General features: G+C 46.9%; 1 protein-coding gene across 1 annotated transcript; it reads right to left on the bottom strand.

Moving 5' to 3' along the window:
• Positions 1 to 1305: 1305 nt before the first annotated feature.
• Positions 1306 to 16545, bottom strand: FAM83A (family with sequence similarity 83 member A). Its single transcript, XM_048508590.1, has 5 exons — positions 15951 to 16545; positions 10916 to 11083; positions 7864 to 7988; positions 7235 to 7326; positions 1306 to 1403 (listed from the first exon to the last, which is right to left on the bottom strand). The coding sequence occupies exons 1-5, from the start codon at positions 16431 to 16433 to the stop codon at positions 1306 to 1308; spliced, it is 966 nt and encodes a 321-aa protein (XP_048364547.1). The 5' UTR covers positions 16434 to 16545.
• Positions 16546 to 19078: the final 2533 nt, after the last annotated feature.

The raw sequence follows: 19078 nt of genomic DNA on the forward strand, positions 1-19078 counted from the left end.
TTGATATCCACAGCAAGCTTCTGTAGAGGAATCAAGCTCCCCTGCATTGTCTATTTTATGTGACACTATGCTCTCTTTGATGTAGAGGGCCACTCCACCCCCAATACGCCCTGTCCTATCCTTCCTGTAGAGCCTGTAACCTGGGATAACAGCATCCCACTGGTTCTCCTCATTCCACCATGTCTCTGTGATGCCCACTCATATCAATGTCCCTCCTTCAAAACTCTGTATCTCCAGCTCCCCCATTTTAGGTTGAATGCTTCTACTATTAGCATAGAGACACTTGTATACTCTGTCTCCTGTCCCTAACCTGGGATTTATGTGTTTTGCCCTCTAGCCTTTTGTAGACACTATCACTTATCACATTGCTGTGCTCTTCACTTGTATGTGGTTGATTCAAAAAAACCTCCTTCTCTGTCTGCATCCCCATGGACTCTGTATTCGAACCGAAGTCACCTCAGCTCCTGTCGGCTTTCCCCCAGGGATCAGGCTTGTAAAAGCTGTTCTGCCACCTTTTTTAATGTTGATGCTGAGCCAGCAGCTCTGGTTCCCTCTTTGGTTAAGATGAAGCCCTCGGCCCCTTTGTACAGGCCTGCTCTTTGTATCCCAAAAGGTTCCCCAGTTCCTGACAAATCTGAAACCCTCTGCCTTGCACCCTACCTTCTCATCCACGCATTGAGACCCCTGCAATATCTCCGGCTTTGCCTAGCTCGCCTCCCTGCGCTGCGGGAACAGGTAGCATTTCAGGAGAATGCACCACCACCTTGGGGGTCCCGTGGATTTTTAACCTTTTTTTCCTAGCAGCCCTAAATTCTAGCTTCCAGAACCTCCTTCCGCCTACATTTCTCCCAATCGTCATTGGTACCAATGTGGGACCACAACTGGCTTTTCGACTCCACCCCAAAAGCACTGTCTTAACAGCCTATCTAGACGATAGCGCGTGGACATCCGCAACCTTCGCACCAGGCAGGCAAGTCACCATGCGGTCATCACGCCTGTCACAAACTCCAACTCTCTATATTCCTGATGATCAGATCACCCACTACAAGGGAGCTCCCCCACCTCCCCGAGGGTGGGTATCCTCAGTGCGAGAGGATACATCTGACCACTCAACCAAGGGAAGGGGTCCCATCTAAGGGGACATTCTCTTCCCCGCCACCGCAGAGACTGGCACCCTCTGTCACCCAGACTCTCATTCTCCATGACATCTGAAGAGATGTCACCTTGGGAGATGGGACCCGGCTGCTGGGTCCCTGAAAACCTCGTTTGTTGCCCTATCTTCCTCTCTCAGCTTCTCCTCCAGGTTCAAGCCACCTTGGCTTCAAGAGAACGGACATCGTTCCTTGTGGTTGCCACCAGGAGCTTCATTGCAGCCAGTGGGCACACCCACTCGCACTTCTGGCCTAGTGGCAGATGCTAGTCATACATGTGACACTTCCAGTGCAAAACACTGGGAAGCTCCCCCATCCCCTGCTGCTGGCTTCCTCTGCCTTCATATCTGCTTTTGTTTATATATTTAGATATTAAACTTTTAGTCAGTGCCCCCTTTGAGCTATCTGTACCTACTATCCCTCAAAAAAAAAATGTCCTTATTAATTAATTGAATTTTATTTATTTTTAAAAAAAGAAGAAGAAATTGCGCGCGCCGCTAGGCGCGCGCCGCTGGTTCCAGAGACTGAACTAAAGACTGAATGACTCACCTCAGGAGCCCCACCTTTAGCAGCCCAGGACAAAGAGTAACCTCTGTTAACCCCTGTTAAGCCCCACCTCCAGCAGTCTCAGCTCTTAGCAACCTTACAAGGAGAAAAAGAGAAAACCCCTGCAAACCCCTGTTAAAAATACACTGTTTTAAAAGATGTGGCTTTGAGAAAAGCCCTCCAAAATGAACACCAGCAGGTCACTCTGCTCTTCCTGGCCAGTTGCCTTGTCCACTCAAGCCACCTTGAATCTCCTTACAGGAGAGAAAGGTGGGGTATAAATCTAAACTCTTCTCTTCTTGTTGTTACACGGTAAATTCAACAATCAAGAAAAGTCTAATAGACTGTTCCTGTCGAATCTTTGACCCACCAATTATTACACTGTCCCAGATTCAAGGAAATCAGATCCAAGTATGTGAATCTTACTCCCTTATCCTCAACTGATCTCCCTGATTTATTCGGAATACACCATCTGCGCAATAATCCAGATATTTCCTTCTCTGTGATAGTGCCAGACTTCCTCTTGGAAATTATCAAGAGCCAGCCAGCAATTTTTTTTACTAAACATTCCATTATTTGTATTGTCGAGGGCTTTCACAGCTGGATTCAACTGGTTGTGGTGGGTTTTCCGGGCTGTGTGGCCGTGGTCTGGTCTGGTGGATCTTGTTCCTAACGTTTCGCCTGCATCTGTGGCTGGCATCTCCAGAGGCGTATCACAGAGAGAAGTCTGTTACACTTCGCTCTGTGATACACCTCTGAAGATGCCGGCCACAGATGAAGGCGAAACGTTAGGAACAAAATCTACCAGACCACGGCCACACAGCCCGGAAAACCCACCACGACCATTCTATTATTTGCTCGGTGTATCCATTTTTTAAAAATCAGTTTTATCCTGCTGTATTTAGGCTTGATGGAATTGAAATCAGTTTTAATCAAAAGAGAAAATCACTCTTCACTCCCACCCGCCCCTCTCCACTCCCGTGGTTATGCCCCATTTTCAGGCTTGAGGGGGGACTTCAGATTTTGGCACAGCGTAGCTCTGAATAAGGCACACGGTGTTTCCCAGTGTTGCTTAACACCCTGGATTTTAAACTGAAACATATGTACAAGGGAAAAGCAAAAAAAGGGTGTGAAAGATTTGTCCAGCCCAAAGCAAATCAGTTTGTGATAGAAATCTCCTTGGAGCGAATCCAAGATGTTTGTTTCAAGGAATTCACGCTGCCGCACATTTAGGCATGTTTGCCACTTCTCAAATGCGACTCTTGCAATTGCAAAGAGAGCAAGAGCTCTGTTAGCCTGCTGCAGCCGAAATAACACACAAAAATATTGTGGCACCTAATAAAAGACTAACAGATATATTGTGGCATAAGGTGTCGTGAAGCAAGAACCCACTTCATCAGATGCCTGGAGGGTTGCATTCAGGCGACGGATTTATACATACGATTGCAAACAGGTGGGTGGAGTGTTGCAAAAGACATTTGAAGGACCAGTTTGTCAGGCCAAGGTGGGTGATATTACATGACACTGCAGAGCTGGGTGGGGGGGCAGGACCCAGCTCCCTCCCACCCTGAACTGCTGATGAATCGGAAAGCAGAGTGAATCTAAACAGGAATAACTGCTTTTTGTAATGAGCTAAACAATGCCAAGTGACTCTTGAGTCCCCAGCCGATCATATCGAATCTTGCATATGGATGCAATTCAGCAGCCTCTCTCTGGAGTCCTCTGAAATTTTTCAACCTTTAAGTCTATTACTGAATGTCCCGGCAAGCTGAAATGCTCCCCTGCTGTTTTTGAGTGTTTCCATTTTAATGTCTGCGTCAAACGCATTTATTGTCTGTGGAAACTGTCCAGTGTAGAATCATAGAGTTGGAAGAGACCACCAGGGCCATCAAGTTCAAGCCCCCTGCCATGCAGGAACAGACAAATCAAAGCACTCCTGACATAGGCTTATCCAGCCTCTGTTTAAAAACCTACAAAGAAGGAGACTCCACCACTCTCCGAGTCAGTGAATTCCGCGGTCGAACAGCCCTGATGGTCAGAAAGTTCTTCCTAATGTTTAGGTGGAATCTCTTTTCCTTCACCTTGAATCCATTACTCCGTGTTCTAGTCTCTGAGACAGCAGAAACAAGCTTGCTCCCTCGTCGACATGGCATCACTTCAAATATTTAAACATGGCTATCATGTTCCCCCTTAACCTTCTCTTCTCTAGACTAAACATCCCCAGCCCCCCAAGCCTCTCTTCATAGTGGTGGTAAACCTCTGGCACTCCAGATGTTATGGACTACAACTCCCATCAGCCCCTACAATTGGCCATGCTGGCAGGGGCTGGTGGGAATTGTAGTCCATAACATCTGGAGTGCCAAAGGTTCGCCACCACAGTCATAGGGCATGTATTCCAGACCCTTTACCATTTTGGGTGCCCTCCTCTGGACCCATTCCAGCTTGTCAATATCCTTCTTCAGTATCAGTGTAGCCAATGTAAATGTCAATGGCAGAGAAGCATTTTTTGCATACAACACCATCCATCATCTTAGAGGATAAATCCCCCACCCCCATTTCCACAACTGCTGTTTGATCCATGGTGGAAAACACCTAGACAGCCTGTATGTTTCCTCCCCGAAATAACTTGTTTGAGGTGGACGGGGGATGTGCATCTCCAAAAACCGCGCGGGAAGAAAGAATTAACCTTCCCTCCCTTCACTGCAGTCTTGATATCTTCCACCCTTTTAAGCCTCAAAAACGCCCATTTCTTTCAGATCGCCCAACACAACATCAATTTTGGCTCTAAGAGATGTTGTTTCTTGTGTTTAGGAATGTGCTGGCTGTTGTGGTGTTTGTTTTGATTTTGTGGGCTACAGCCAACTTTTGTTAGGTCTCTGGCTTGCTGCCCGCACCCAGAAGGGCGTCTCGGTACTACAGAATTCTTAGGCACTTGGAGAAGCTGTTTGTTTGGTGCTGTAGTATGGCTGGTCTTGAAAATGAACTGCTGAGCAGATAGGTTTTTCTGTCTGAGTTGTTATTCATTCAACCCAAGACCACACAGCTACCGGGAGTTTAAACACAGCTGCCGCGGTATCCGTCAAGAATTTTGCTAGATGGGCGTTCATTGAGTTTGACAAGCAGACACTGGGTGTAGCCAGAACTGAGCACGTCTTGCAAGCTTTGGTTTGCAAGTTTTGGTCAGAGCATGACAATCCCAGATGATGGTGGCATGCAGTGGACTCTTGCTGTGCATTTTTATACACTTTAGCCAGCCCCAAGTCCTCTTTAGCACTAACTACATAGGCCACAGCTGTGAGCTCAAGAAATGCATGTCAGATTTACTCAGTTGAAGTCTGACTTGCAACTGGGTGATTTCTCAGCTATTAGTTCCTCCAGCCAGCTATCATTTTACTATGTCATTCATTTCCAAATTTTGCCCAGCAAAAGAACTGCTCACAAACTGCAAGGACCTTCCTAATTTAAATAAGGAATCCTGTGAGCAAAAAGCACCTGCTGGCTGAGAAGGTTCCTGCTGTACCTCTGCATGCTTCTCTGTTCTGGCCTAACTTTCTCCCTCCCACCCTTTTCTGCAGGAAGCAGGTAATTCAGGGTACATTCACACTGCTGAGTTGGGCACTATGACTGCACCTGTCTTGGAGTGTCTTGTCCACTCTGAAAAATCCAATTGCAAATAATTTCTGTCACTCGTAGCACAGCATGTGGACACAGCCTCTGAAACTTCTTTTAACTGATTCAGTCACTGATGAGGCAGAAGTGCTACAGAATAACCGGACCCCACTAAAGGAGGCTGTCCCATGTCTCTGCAAGAGTCACTACTCTTGGCTCGCTGCCTTCCAGTCAGAATGCCTCTATTATTTATTCATTTTACAAATTTAAATTTAATATGAGTTTGTGATGGCATAATGTACACGCCAATCAAGGTGGTTGTTGTTGTTAACATATTTTAGCACCTGAGTTGGAAAATCTAGTTCTCCATTCCCTGGTCAGAGGGAGGGGGAGTGCTTCAATGATGGTTCATGATGGGGCAAGATTCAGAACTGCCTGCAAGTATATTTTAGCACCTGAGATGGAAAATCTAGTTCTCCACCCCAGAATCTAATTCTCCACTCCACTATCTGTACTGAACTTGGCCAACCACTCATGGAGACAACGGCCTGGATAGCTGCATTCAACTATTGACTTAAGGAACATTTCAGAACTGAACTAAACCATCTACTATCCCACTTGAAAAGCGACTCACGTATTTCCTCCTTGTCTATGGTAATCGCCCATGAATGTTGGAAGACTCATATATTCTACGTGCTATCAAACAAAGACTCTTATGCATGAGCGGCAATTCAACCAACTACATGTTCACCTCCCTTGCTCAGTCTACAAAGACACTACAGGAAGATGGCTCAATACTTCTTTAATCTAGAAATTTTAATCTAGATAATCTAGAAATTTTAATCTAGATAATCTAGATATTTTAATCTAGATAATCTAGATATTTTCCAAAGCACGACATTCATCTTGGCATGAAAGAATGGATTTCCTTCAAGTGCGATATTGGAGAGAATGAGGCAAGGCCCCTGTCAGGCGAAGATTTGCTCAGGTGGAGCCAATGTGACAGACCCCTTATAACATAATTCTGGATTGTCACTTGCAAGAGGGTCCTCGCCGAAAATTCTCTGCTCTAATTCAGCCAAAAGCATTCGGTTCTTACTGAACAACTGTGATTCTGAAGTCACAATTGCAGTTGCAAAATACTTGGCGAAAGCTCTAAAAGTGAAGTCCCACAAGCCTACCAAAAACATGTAACTTGTTATAACTAACAATGTATAATTTTAGTTTCTTTTAATACTAATTCTATTATTTATTCATTTTACAAATTTAAATTTGAAAATCAAGGTGGTTGTTGTTGTTATTAACATATTTTAGCACCTGAGTTGGAAAATCTAGTTCTCCATTCCCTGATCCCTGTAATAAAAACTGCTAGTTCACGGCTCCAGGGGAAGAAAATCTGTTCTTTGATAAAGCCACCCTCTCTGTCCACTATTACCATTTGTATAACTGGCAACCTTTCGCTTTAATTCAGAAAGGGGCGTACACAGAGCGACGGACCCATTGAAATAAACAGGCATCAGTCTGTTTCACTACTCATCTGGGAGGCTCTGTGGTACAACGTCAACTTTGCAGGCAGAAAGTCTCAGGTTCAGCCCTTGCCACCTCCAGTTTCAAGGATCAGGTGTTTTGAAAGACCTCCGCCTGAGACTCTGGAAGGCCACGGCCACTCAGAGTAGACAGTCCTAGCCTCGAGAGACCGATAACCTGCCTCAGAATAAGGCGGCTTCATACACATTTGTTGGGTTCTCACGTACACGATGCACTGCCCGATGCAACACTCTCTTGATCCTACACAAATACCATGCTGCAACATGGTCATAAATCTAATTATTCCAGGCTGCTGAGGAAAACTTGTCCCACTATACACTGTTATTCTTCAGCTGCTGCTATTCCTGCCTTTCACCCCCTGCCCCTTTTATTCTCTGTACCTGTTCCTACAGCCCCTCTGCAGGTCCTGAAAACCAGGAGAGCAAAGCAGAATGTGCCAATGATGCTGTTTTTAAAGAGAGTGAAGCACGGGCTGAAAGGACAAACAGAAAGTATTTCAAATATAAAGGACCAGAAGTTTAGTTCCCAAAACAGGATTTGTGTTGCATAATTGTGTTGTCGCTTTGCAATGTTTGTTCTGAGCCCAATAAAGCCCCGTGGCAGCTAGATGTTGCCTTCGTCGGCTCACTGGAGAATAACTGCTGTTTTTATCAGGTGCCAAGTACACTAAGGCCCCTTCTGCACACGCAAAATAATGCGTTTTCAAACCACTTTCACAACTGTTGGCAAGTGGATTTTGCCATTCCGCACAGCTTCAAAGAGCACTGAAAGCAGTTTGAAAGTGCATTATTCTGCATGTGCAGAATGAGCCTAAGTGTCTGTATTGTAGCTCAAGAGATAATCTTTATGTATTGTTGAAGGCTTTCATGGCTGGATTTCCCAGGCTGTTGTGGGCTTTCTGGGCTGCGTGGCAAAACTAACTGGCTGCGGCCCCACAGCACAGAAAACCCACAACAGCCAGACAATCTTGAACTGAACTCTGTCACAAAACCACAGCAAGGGACCTTACCTGTAGGAACCAGACAGGACATATCTCCAGTCTGAGATGATAAATTTTTCTTGGATTTGCCCCGAGAATTTCCGGCCCGATTTAGCACAATAAACTTCTCCGGTGACGCTTCGCACGGAAATATTCTGTCAAAATCAAAGAGCGTGCAATAATCTTCTAGCACACTGAGAACGTGTAAATACTGCTTGCATTCTGATCATTTCTGGCTGCCCCTATTCATCCTACCCCTCTGAATCGGAGAATTATTAGTGTGTGTGGCGGCGGGGTGGGGGGTGGAGGTGGAAGAAGGTTGTTCATAGTGTCTTGGGCGCAGACCAAGGTTCCTTGCTGCCACAGCAACCTCAGCCCTGTCCTCCAATGGGAAGCTACTCTGGATGTATGATGGGAGAACTTCCATGGAAGCCTGTGTGGACAGTTGTGTGGAAGCAGCACATAACATAGTCTCACAATAAGTAATAAATCTACATGGGAGCCCGCTGTTATTATCTGAGCCCAGTGGCATTAATCTGCACAGGGTGCAAATTCAATTTTACGGCAACTGCTCACCTCTTTGAAAAGCCCTTTTTTGCCATCAAGTCACACCTGACTTGTGGATACCCCGATGGAGTTTTCAAGCGAAGAGGCAGTCAGAGGTGGTTTTGCATTGCCTGCCTCCAAGTTGTGAGCCTGGTATTCCTTGGAGGTCTCCTGTCCAAATGCTTTCCACGGTTGGCCCTGCTTAGCTTCTGAGATCTGATAAGATCAGGCCAGTCTGAGCTGAGCTATCCAGGTAATCATCTTAGGTCGTTTCCCCACTTATCTGGGTGAGTGGTTGCTGTGCGCTACTCCCAGTGCGCGTCATTTCTGGTGCGCTCCCGGGCTTCCCCACAACCCTGCGCTCTGCATGGGGTCATCAAAAGGCGCCGTTTCGAGGAGCGCCAGTCAGTTCATGAGTGGCATTCTCACCCCGGTAGGGGGTGCCACCCTGGTTAGGCCACATCCGCATCATTATTCTGCAGGTTCGCAGGGCGGTGAGCTAGTCGCAGCCCCACGCGATGTCGCCAGAACTGATCCCTGGTGGCGGGCAAGGTTCCAGCCTGGGTCGGCCGCAGGGGCTAGGCCTGGGAGGATAGCACCTGGCCCGGGCTCCCAAGGCACGTTGTAATGGCAGTCTTCCCCTCTTGGGCACAGTGGCAACGTCGGGGCGGCTGCGTTGTCGCCGCCCCTGTAGTGGGGAGTGCCGGGGGACCCCGCGCTACTTGGGGAGAGTTAGCACGCAGCAGCAGGTAAGTGGGGAAACGACCTTAGTCCCATGTCCTTTCTAACCTCCCACCTACTACTCCAGAAGATTTTATTTTGTTTTTTAAAGAACCATTTTTAATTAATTGCTGGGCCACATTTGGCTCTAAAGCCATAGGCTGCATACCCCTGGCCTAAAACCTTACATCACCAATGAGTAAAGACTCATTATTTATTTATTTATACCCTACCTTTCTCCTCAGTGAGGTTCAGAGAGCATATAGCACTCACCTGTCCTCTCTGTTTTATTCCGACAGTAACCCAGCAAGGTAGGCTGAACCGAGAGTGTGTAACCAGCTCAAGGGTCCCTGTTAAGCTTTCGAGACAGAGCATGGATTCGAACCTTGGTCTCTCAGATTGGCTCTGACACTCTGCCCACTATGTCACAGTGAACTGGCAACTAGAAGAGATTCCTGATGAAAGAGTTGTTGAGCCTATGTGTGTATAAGTGCCATCAAGCCATAGCTGATTTATGGTGACTCTTGGTGTTTTCAACACAAGAGATGGACAAAGGCAATTTGCCGTCACCTGGTGGTCTATTTAAGCTTCCAATATCTGATGAGATTAGGCTAGCATGGGCCATTCAGTTCAGGAAAATTGCTGGTCCTAAATACATGCCAAATCTTTATTAGTGTACAACAGGGGTAGGGAACCTGCGGCTCTCCAGATGTTCAGGAACTACAATTCCCATCAGCCCCTGTCAGCATGGCCAATTGGCCATGCTGGCGGGGCTGATGGGAATTGTAGTTCCTGAACATCTGGAGAGCCGCAGGTTCCCTACCCCTGGTGTAGAATTTTCATTAGTGTGGAATATTAGACAGATTCCGCACGGGCCAAAAACAGCAGTGTGAAAACAGTGCGAAAATGGTGTAAACCCTTTTTCACCGTTTTAAACCATTTTACACTGTTTTCACACCGCTGCTTTTGGCCCACGTGGAATCCACCTTAGTGTGAATACCGTAGAATGTGTCCTTCGCCCTGGAGCCTCCTAGGCAAAGAAGATGATTTTAAAAAACGAAAATGTATTACAAAACAAATAAAGATTCTTCTTGATGGTATCTGAATTGGCCCGAGACACATTACTGCGTCAACTAGGGAAAAGAATTCTTGTGCTCACATTGGAAAATGTCCAAGAGCAGTCGGGTTAACTCCTTGAACCAAATCTGTTTTCCCCTCCAGATGCATGGTGGAGCTAGCCCTGATAGTCCAGCATGCAGATTAACACGCCCTCCCCAAGAGACAAAGGCCCTTTCCCCACTTACCTTAAGCCCCGCGCTACTCGAGGAGAGTAGTGCGGGGTCCCTCGGCACTCCCCACTGAGAGGGGCGGCGACAGCGCAGCCGCCCCGACGCTGCTGCTGTCGCGCCCCTCAGCGCGAGGCATTCCTGGCGCTCTTTCAAAGGGTGCCTTTTGATGACCCCCGGGCGCGCACCAGGGATGCCGCGCGCTGGGAATTGCCCTCGGAAAAGGGTAAGTGGGGAAAGTCCCAAAGACAACATGCATTGTCGAAGGCTTTCATGGCCAGAATCACCAGGGTATTGCGAGTTTTTGAAGCTGTAGGGCCGTGTTCCAGTAGCATTTTCTCCTAAAGTTTCGCTTGCATCTGTGGCTGGCATCTTCAGATGCAGGCGAAACATCAGGAGAAAATGCTACTGGAACACGGCCCTACAACTTCAAAAACCCACAACACCCTAAAAACAACATGACTCTGCTGTGGTGCAAGGGAATGTGTACAAAGGACACCCAGCAGGAAGTTTGTAATGGTCAGTGGTACCTTGAAGTGATCCTCCGTGACACGTAGTTTGCCGCACATCTCGGTGAACAGCCGGAGATTGCTGTGGTCCAGCAGCAAGTAGACAAAGACCCTCCGTTTGTTTGCTGCTTCTAAAATGTCACAGAATATCTCGGCATCGCTGAACACATCCATCAAAATAACCAATACCTGGGAGAGAAATAGTCAGAACGGAAGAACAGCATCAGAATCTGAAATCTTCAGCCCTGAGAAAATGGGCGTTGACACAGAATCACAGGATCAGCAGGATCACAGAATTTTTGGGATACTGAAAAATCGCTCACATTCCTTATCTTAGTCAGCTCACAACAACCCTGTGTGGTAGGTAAATATTTTTAAAGCACTTTTTAATGGATGGCACAGAGGTTACATCATATAACCTCAACAAATATATAGACTTATAAAATTCTGTGGTTAATCCAAGAATATTATGCCAATTTTTTTTAAAGTATCGTTGAAAGCTTTCATGGCCGGAATCACTAAGATGTTGTGGGTTTTCTGGGTTGTATCTATGTATGCACGTATGCATGTATGCATCCATCCATCTATCTACCTATCTACCTACCTACCCTACCGTTAACAACCAGTAAAACAGTAAATCATGAATACCAAATTCCAGATTATTCACAAACAAAGAAATAAGAAAATTAGAATATAAAACAGAATTTATTTTGACATTCCTCTATAAAAATTAGGGATTTCTTATCCACCTGCTGTCCTACTTTTATTTACTAAAACACAAAACCAGGTCACATCACTGGAAACTCTTTGGTCCTTACCCAACAGCAAATAGTTCAATTTCCATTTCCAGTAGTATTTTCTCCTAACGTTTCGCCTGTATCTGTGGCTGGCATCTTCAGAGGATCTGAAGATGCCACTTGTAGGATTCTCTGAAGATGTCAGCCACAGGTGCAGTCAAAAAGTCAGGAGAAAATACTATTCGGACATGGCCATACAATTCGGAAAACCCACAATATACTTTTAAAAAAAAGGTTACTAGCACTGATAGAAAAAATAGATATACTTAGCCATCTATCTTTTAACCAAATCAATTCAGCTAGTCTCAACATTTTAACCAATTGCCAGACTCCGTATAATGGCTTCTATACACAAATTAAGAACATAAGAACATAAGAACAAGCCAGCTGGATCAGACCAGAGTCCATCTAGTCCAGCTCTCTGCTACTCGCAGTGGCCCACCAGGTGCCTTTGGGAGCTCACATGCAGGAGGTGAAAGCAATGGCCTTCTGCGGCTGTTGCTCCCGAGCACCTGGTCTGTTAAGGCATTTGCAATCTCAGATCAAAGAGTATCAAGATTGGTAGCCATAAATCGACTTCTCCTCCATAAATCTGTCCAAACCCCTTTTAAAGCTATCCAGGTTAGTGGCCATCACCACCTCCTGTGGCAGCATATTCCAAACACCAATCACACGTTGCGTGAAGAAATGTTTCCTTTTATTAGTCCTAATTCTTCCCCCCAGCATTTTCAATGAATGCCCCCCGATTCTAGTATTGTGAGAAAGAGATGTCTCCTCCATCCGGCAAAACCCCAAGAGCTCCTATGCTGAATTTGTGAACAGGCTCCAGGAAGCCAAGAGGCAGGTAGATAGCCGCAGCGAGAACGCTTCCATGGAGTGCCGCGAGGGCAATCACGGGCCTAGGCAAAAATCCTGAACTGGCCGACAGACAGTCTCAGGATGACTGCTTTAACTGCGCCTACAACCTCGATGGAGGAGGGTCCTCCCCAGGAGGAGAAGGCCACCTAAAACCCCGTGCCCACCTTGCCAGAAGGGCTTCCATTGGAGAAACGACGGCGCCTCCCCAGCCCAGGACCAAGGAGGAGAGTACTAGAGCAGACTCATCCCTACCGACAATTGGGCTAGTGCTGCCTTCTGCCGCTGAACAGGGACTGTTCATCGCCCCGGAGTGATCGACCTACTAAGCGACCCATCCACCGAGAACAATTTCTCTCTGTCAACATTTTCTACCCCATGCATAATTTTATAGACTTCAATCATATCCCCCCTCAGCCGTCTCCTCTCCAAACTAAAGAGTCCCAAACGCTGCAGCCTCTCCTCATAGGGAAGGTGCTCCAGTCCCTCAATCATCCTTGTTGCCTTTCTCTGCACTTTTTCTATCTCCTCAATATCCTTTTTGAGATGCGGTGACCAGAACTGGACACAGTACTCCAAGTGCGGTCGCAACACTGCTTTATATAAGGGCATGACAATCTTTGCAGTTTTATTCTCAATTCCTTTCCTAATTATCCCCAGCATAGAGTTTGCCATGCATTGAGTTGACATTCCCATGGAACTATCAACTAAAATGCCCAAATCCCTTTCCTGGTCTGTGACTGATAGCACTGACCCTTGTAGCTTGTATGTGAAGTTTGGATTTTTTGCCCCTATGTGCATCACTTTGCATTTTGCTACATTGAACTGCATTTGCCATTTCTTAGCCCACTCACCTAATTTATCAAGGTCCGCTTGGAGCTCTTCGCAATCCTTTGTGGTTCTCACCACCCTACATAATTTGGTATCATCTGCAAACTTGGCCACCACGCTACCCACCCCTACTTCCAGGTCATTTATGAATAGGTTCCCAAAACGAATCCTTGGGGGACACCACTCCCTACATCTCTCCATTGTGAGAACTTCCCATTTACACCCACTCTTTTCTTCCTGTTTCTCAACCAGTTTTTAATCCATAGGAGGATTAAATCCATAGAAATGTAGTTCTTTGTATTTTGGTAATTCTTTGCTGTTACAGTTTTCTCGAATGTTGGTAAACCTAGAGTCCTATTCCGGTTAGGTAGATCAATAGCCAATCTAAACTATGCTCCTGGAAGCCATGAATCATTTTAACAGATGATACCCAAGGGCATTCTCACAGGAGTTCTGCAAATGGTGTTCTTCTGCCAAAAGAAACATTTGTATTTATTCACCTCACCTGGCAGAGGAGAGCTTGCTTTCTCCTGCTCCAAGCAAGACCGGGATAATAAGGGCATCATTTTATCCCTTAAGAGCCCGTGTGGTGTAGAGGTTAGAGAAAGGGGTCCCCAATGTTTTTGACCCTGTGGCTACCTTGGGAATTCTGATTCAGGGTGGTGAACCACAAATAGCAGCTGAAGGTGGAGGAGCCAACCACAACTTGGACACTACAGGTCACGCGCGCGCGCGCACACACACACACACACACACGAGAGGAAGGGCAAATGCAGGGGGTAAGAGGAATACTTTTTTTTATGCTCTGGGAAAGAAGAGAATATAAAAACATTTTGGTGGCAGTTTGTGCTGGAATGACATTAATTTAATCTGCACAACCAGTCAGATATCCAGTGGCCAAACAGGTCTGTTGTGCCACATTTCTACTTTCCAAAAACACTTTTCTACTTTCCAAAAACCATGCCGCAGGCGGGTACCACTTTGGCTTCTCCTGGGCTAGGTTGGCGGACTAGGATTTAGAAGACTCACATCTGAATGTCTGCTCTTCTATGGTAGTTTGCCGGGGGACTTTGGGCCAGCCACACTTTTGCACATGCGGAATAATGCACTTTCAATCCACTTTTCACAATTGTTTGCAAGTGGATTTTGCTATTTTGCACAGTAAAACCCAGCTGCAAAGTGCATTGAAAGTGGACTGAAAGTGTATCATTCTGCACGTGCAAAAGTGCCTCAGTCTAACCTATCTCAAACAACTGTTGTGAGAATAAAATAGAGAAGGAATGATGTAAGAATTGGATTTATATCCCCCCTTTCTCTCCTGTAACGAGACTAAAAAAGGCTTACAAGCTCCTTTCCCTTCCCCCACCCCCAACAGCTCCAAAGAACTGTGACCAGCCCAAGGTCACTCAGCTGGCATGTGTTGGAGTGCACAAGCTAATCTAGTTCAAGAAGAAGAAGAAGAAGAAGAGTTTGGATTTATATCTCCCCTTTCTCTCCTGCAGGAGACTCAAAGGGGCTTACAATCTCCTTGCCCAGGGGTAGGGAACCTGCGGCTCAAGAGCCGCATGCGGCTCTTCTGCCCTTGCACTGCAGCTCCACGAGCCGAGCCGCCAGCCCCATCCTTGCCCGCCCTGCAGGCAGCAGGGCGGGCGCACCAACTGCCCATGGTCGGCTGGGCCGCGCCGCGGGCTTCCTCTCTCGCCCGCCCCGTTGGAGCAGGTCGGGAGTTTTCCTGGCGGCTGGCAAGGCCGAGCCGACGGCTTCATCCTTGCCCACCCTGCAGGCAGTAGGGTGGGCGCATACATGCGCTTCTCAGAATGAGCGAAGTAAAAGGTAAAAAAACCCTATATATATATAGTGTTATCTTTATTTTAAATCTCAAAAATTATTTGCCGCTCCAAGTGTTTTCTTTTCCTGTGGAAAACGGGTCCAAATGGCTCTTTGAGTGTTAAAGGGTCCCTACCCCTGTCCTTGCCCTTCCCCCCTCACAACAAACACCCTGTGAGGTAGGTGGGGCTGAGAGAGCTCCGAGAAGCTGTGACTAGCCCAAGGTCACCCAGCTGGCGTGTGTGGGAGTGTACAGGCTTATCTGAATTCCCCAGATAAGCCTCCACAGCTCAGGCGGCAGAGCGGGGAATCAAACCCAGTTCCTCCAGATTAGATACACGAGCTCTTAACCTCCTACGCCACTGCTGCTCCTCAGTTCACCAGATAAACCTCCACAGCAAAAGTAACACAGCAGGGAATCAAACCGGATTCTCCAGATCAGAGTGCACCTGCTCTTAACCACTACACTACACTGGCTCTCACTTTGTAAGGCGCTTTGGGTCCCACTCAGGAAGAAATGGCAGGTTATAAATCAAGTAACTAAATAAATTTTGCATTGCCTCACCAGCTGATGGGTCAGTGTTGAGTATTTCCGAGGGGAGTACTGCCTGGGCCACAAACGCCATGGCAACGTAGATCTGAGCACCATTTCCATCATCAGAGGTACCCTTCAGATTTTGCTACCCTAGGCCCAACCTTTCTCCATGGCACAACCACCCTTGCCCACCAAATTTCAATTCCCATACCTGGCTGGTCTTGTTAATGCACCGACGTATGAGGTCTCTGATATTGCTGTTCTTATTGGTTTGGAAATACACCGTGGCACTGGACTTCTCCTTCAGGTAGGGCTTTTCTGTGGTGCTCCACGTGTGGAAAAGGGCCGGCTCGCTGACCTCCGAAGCAAGTGGGAAATACGATCCTGATTGTACGGACCTGGCGTCGTTCGTCTGCCTTGACCCTGCTTCTCCGTCAGCGTGAGTGTCGTTGGCGTAGTAAGGTTCCTTGGCATTCCTCTCGATGTACTGCGCTTCCTCAGAAGACAAGAAGTCCACTTCTCCTTCTTTCTCCAAGGCTTTGAGGTAGGACTGGACCCCACCATCCAGGAGAGCATCGGTGGCCAGCCGCACGCTCTCATTGTGGCTAAAATCTGCTTTGGCCAGTCGGAAGGACCAGTTTTTGACCTCCTGCAATCGCCTCTGGATTTTGCCCACATGTTTCAATCGGTTCATGATTCCTCCCTGGACTCATCCGCTAGTCTGAAGACACGGCTCTGGCGTGCCTGGTGTTTAAACAAAACAAATCTCGCAGGCCTCCCACTTGTAAGCTATCCAGGTGTGGAGATCACACATCTAGCACCTGGGGAGAATATGCTCCAAATGCTTGTCAACAGCATCATTTGTTAACAGAAACACACAACCCTTACGCCTCAGGCGCATTACCCCAGCCAGCGTTCCCCTGATACAGACAGCTGAAGACAATGCGCTTCAAGAACGATTGTGCTCCAGCTTTCAAGTTTATATATTCGCTCGTCTGAGAGAGTTACACCTTCTCCCCCAGGGAACAGGAAAGAACGATTCAGCACATCACAAACCAATTCTGATTTCATCAGGTGATTACCGCTTTCCTGTCGCTCACTCTGTCAGGACAAGTGTGGAGCAAGCGCTGTGTGCTCATCCTGCGAAAGCCATTCCGAATACCTCTGCACAATTTTCAAGTGGGCTTCGGGGGCACTTCAGTTTCCTGCAGAGTTTATCCCGGGGCTCTGAGCAGATGCCATCAGCACCCTGATACTGTCCCTCGGCGTTATCGAGAAATATCTGCAACAACGATCGGCTAACGTTTTAGGTACAGAATGAAAGGTTAAACAAACAAAAAAAAGACAGACCAACATATGCACAGGACTCCAGTTGGGGAAACTTAATTGCCAATTAAAATGTCTCTGCATTCACAGAAAGCAAACAGGGTGGATCTTTGCTGTGTGGAAGCAAATCTGCATAAAATTCACATTTAATCTGGAAAAAAATGCAGAGCCCATTGCGTTAGTTATGGAAACTGTGAGCAAGTGGCAGCCAACATGTTGCAACCCCATAAGGTTTTCAAGGCAAGAGACATTCAGAGGTGGTTTGCCATTGCGTAGCAACCCTGGACTTCTGTGGTAATTCCCCCTTCAAAGCTAGTGTGGTGTAGTGGTGCACTCTAATCTGGGGGACTGGATTTGATTCCCCTCTCGGCCACTTGAGCTGTGAAGGCTTATCTGGTGAACTAGATTAGCGTATGCACTCCAACACATGCCAGCTGGGTGACCTTGGGCTAGTCACAGTTCTTTGGAGTTCTCCCAGCCCCACCCACCTCACAGGGTGTTTGTTGTGGGGTGGAGGCAGGGAGGCAAAGGAGATTGTAAGCCCCTTTGAGTCTCCTTACAGGAGAGAAAGGGGGGGATATAAATCCAACCTCCTCCTCCTCCTCCTCCTCCTCCTCTACTACTACTACTACTACTACTACTACTACTACTACTACTACTACTACTACTAACCAGGGCCATCCCTGCTTAGCAGCCAACTTCTGACAACATCAAGCTGCTAGCCTGTTCCGTCTCAGTCAGGTAAGATAGTTGCCATCTGTAAAAAGAGGTCTTTTTCTTCCTCATACTCTGTGCTTTTTGCATTTCATGGCCCTGTGACCCTTCTTTACACACCACCTCTATAAAATGCCTGCGTAGCAAGGCTTCACTCACTGAATCTCAAGAAGCGGGTTCCAGTCCACCTGTGGAAACTGATGCTGGAATTTGTATTTATGCTGGAATTTGTATCTATTTACTTCATTCATACCTCACTTTCTCCCCAGTGGGGTGCTGAAGCCGCTGAGATTCTGCTGTTTTCTGCTGCATCCTCACAACAGCCCTGTGAGGTAGGTTAATCAAGGCTGAGTGTGTGACTGGTGTACATTCACCCACCAAACTTCCTTGGCAGAGTGTGGATTCGAAACCAGGTCACCCAGGTCCTAGTGTGGCACCCCATTTTCTTTCAATAAATTAAACTGCTGCTAGTTTTTCAGGTGTCACAAGAGTCCTGTCTAATTTTGTTGCCATAGGTTGAACAGAGCCACCCTGCTAGAACTCACACTAACAAATCTCAATTGATCTTCCGCAAAAGGAAAAAAAGGGAATTAATTAGCAACCTGCTAAGCTCAATCACACGGGACGGAGCTGTTTGAAATTATTAACCTGACAGGTAAATAGCAGCCTGTCAGCTTCAATCAGACCAGCTAAAATCAGCATTACAGGTATTTGAGTTAATGGGACTTTTTTTGGGATATGGGAGGGAGGGGTATGTTGGCTCAAACCATGTTTGGCTTAACTCTGAAGAGAATTGCTGCTTTTTCTTTGTCAGAGCTTTGAGACAGGCATGCACGCAACTTTGTGCGTGTGTGTGTGAAAATGTAGTGATAGGGATCACCTGGTCTGTCGAATGTCTGCCTGTCAGCCTAAAATAACAAAGCTTTTGTAAACTAGAATCTGCCACAGGTGGGTGCAGCCGGAAAAGCAGGCCGACAGAGCAGAAGACCCACTCTCCACTCTCGAGTCTGAAGTGCTAGTCTGTAAAAACTTGTGCTGGAATTAGGGATGCCAACCTCAAACACGTGAGGGTCAGCTTAGGAACATGGACTTATTAACACACAAGCTAAGAGAAAACGTTGATAATAGAAAAATAGTTAAATGGGATCTAGTACTGTATATACTGGCGTATAAGACTACTTTTGAACCCTGGGAAATCATCTGTAAAGTCTGGGGTCGTCTTATACGCCAGGTACTGAGTGGGTGGTACTGAGCAGGTGGTACTCTATATTTTAACTGGAAAAGTGGGGGGGGGGGGTC

This window comes from Sphaerodactylus townsendi, linkage group LG09 (assembly GCF_021028975.2).
Source record: "Sphaerodactylus townsendi isolate TG3544 linkage group LG09, MPM_Stown_v2.3, whole genome shotgun sequence".
In the NCBI taxonomy this organism is placed as follows: Eukaryota; Metazoa; Chordata; class Lepidosauria; order Squamata; family Sphaerodactylidae; genus Sphaerodactylus; species Sphaerodactylus townsendi.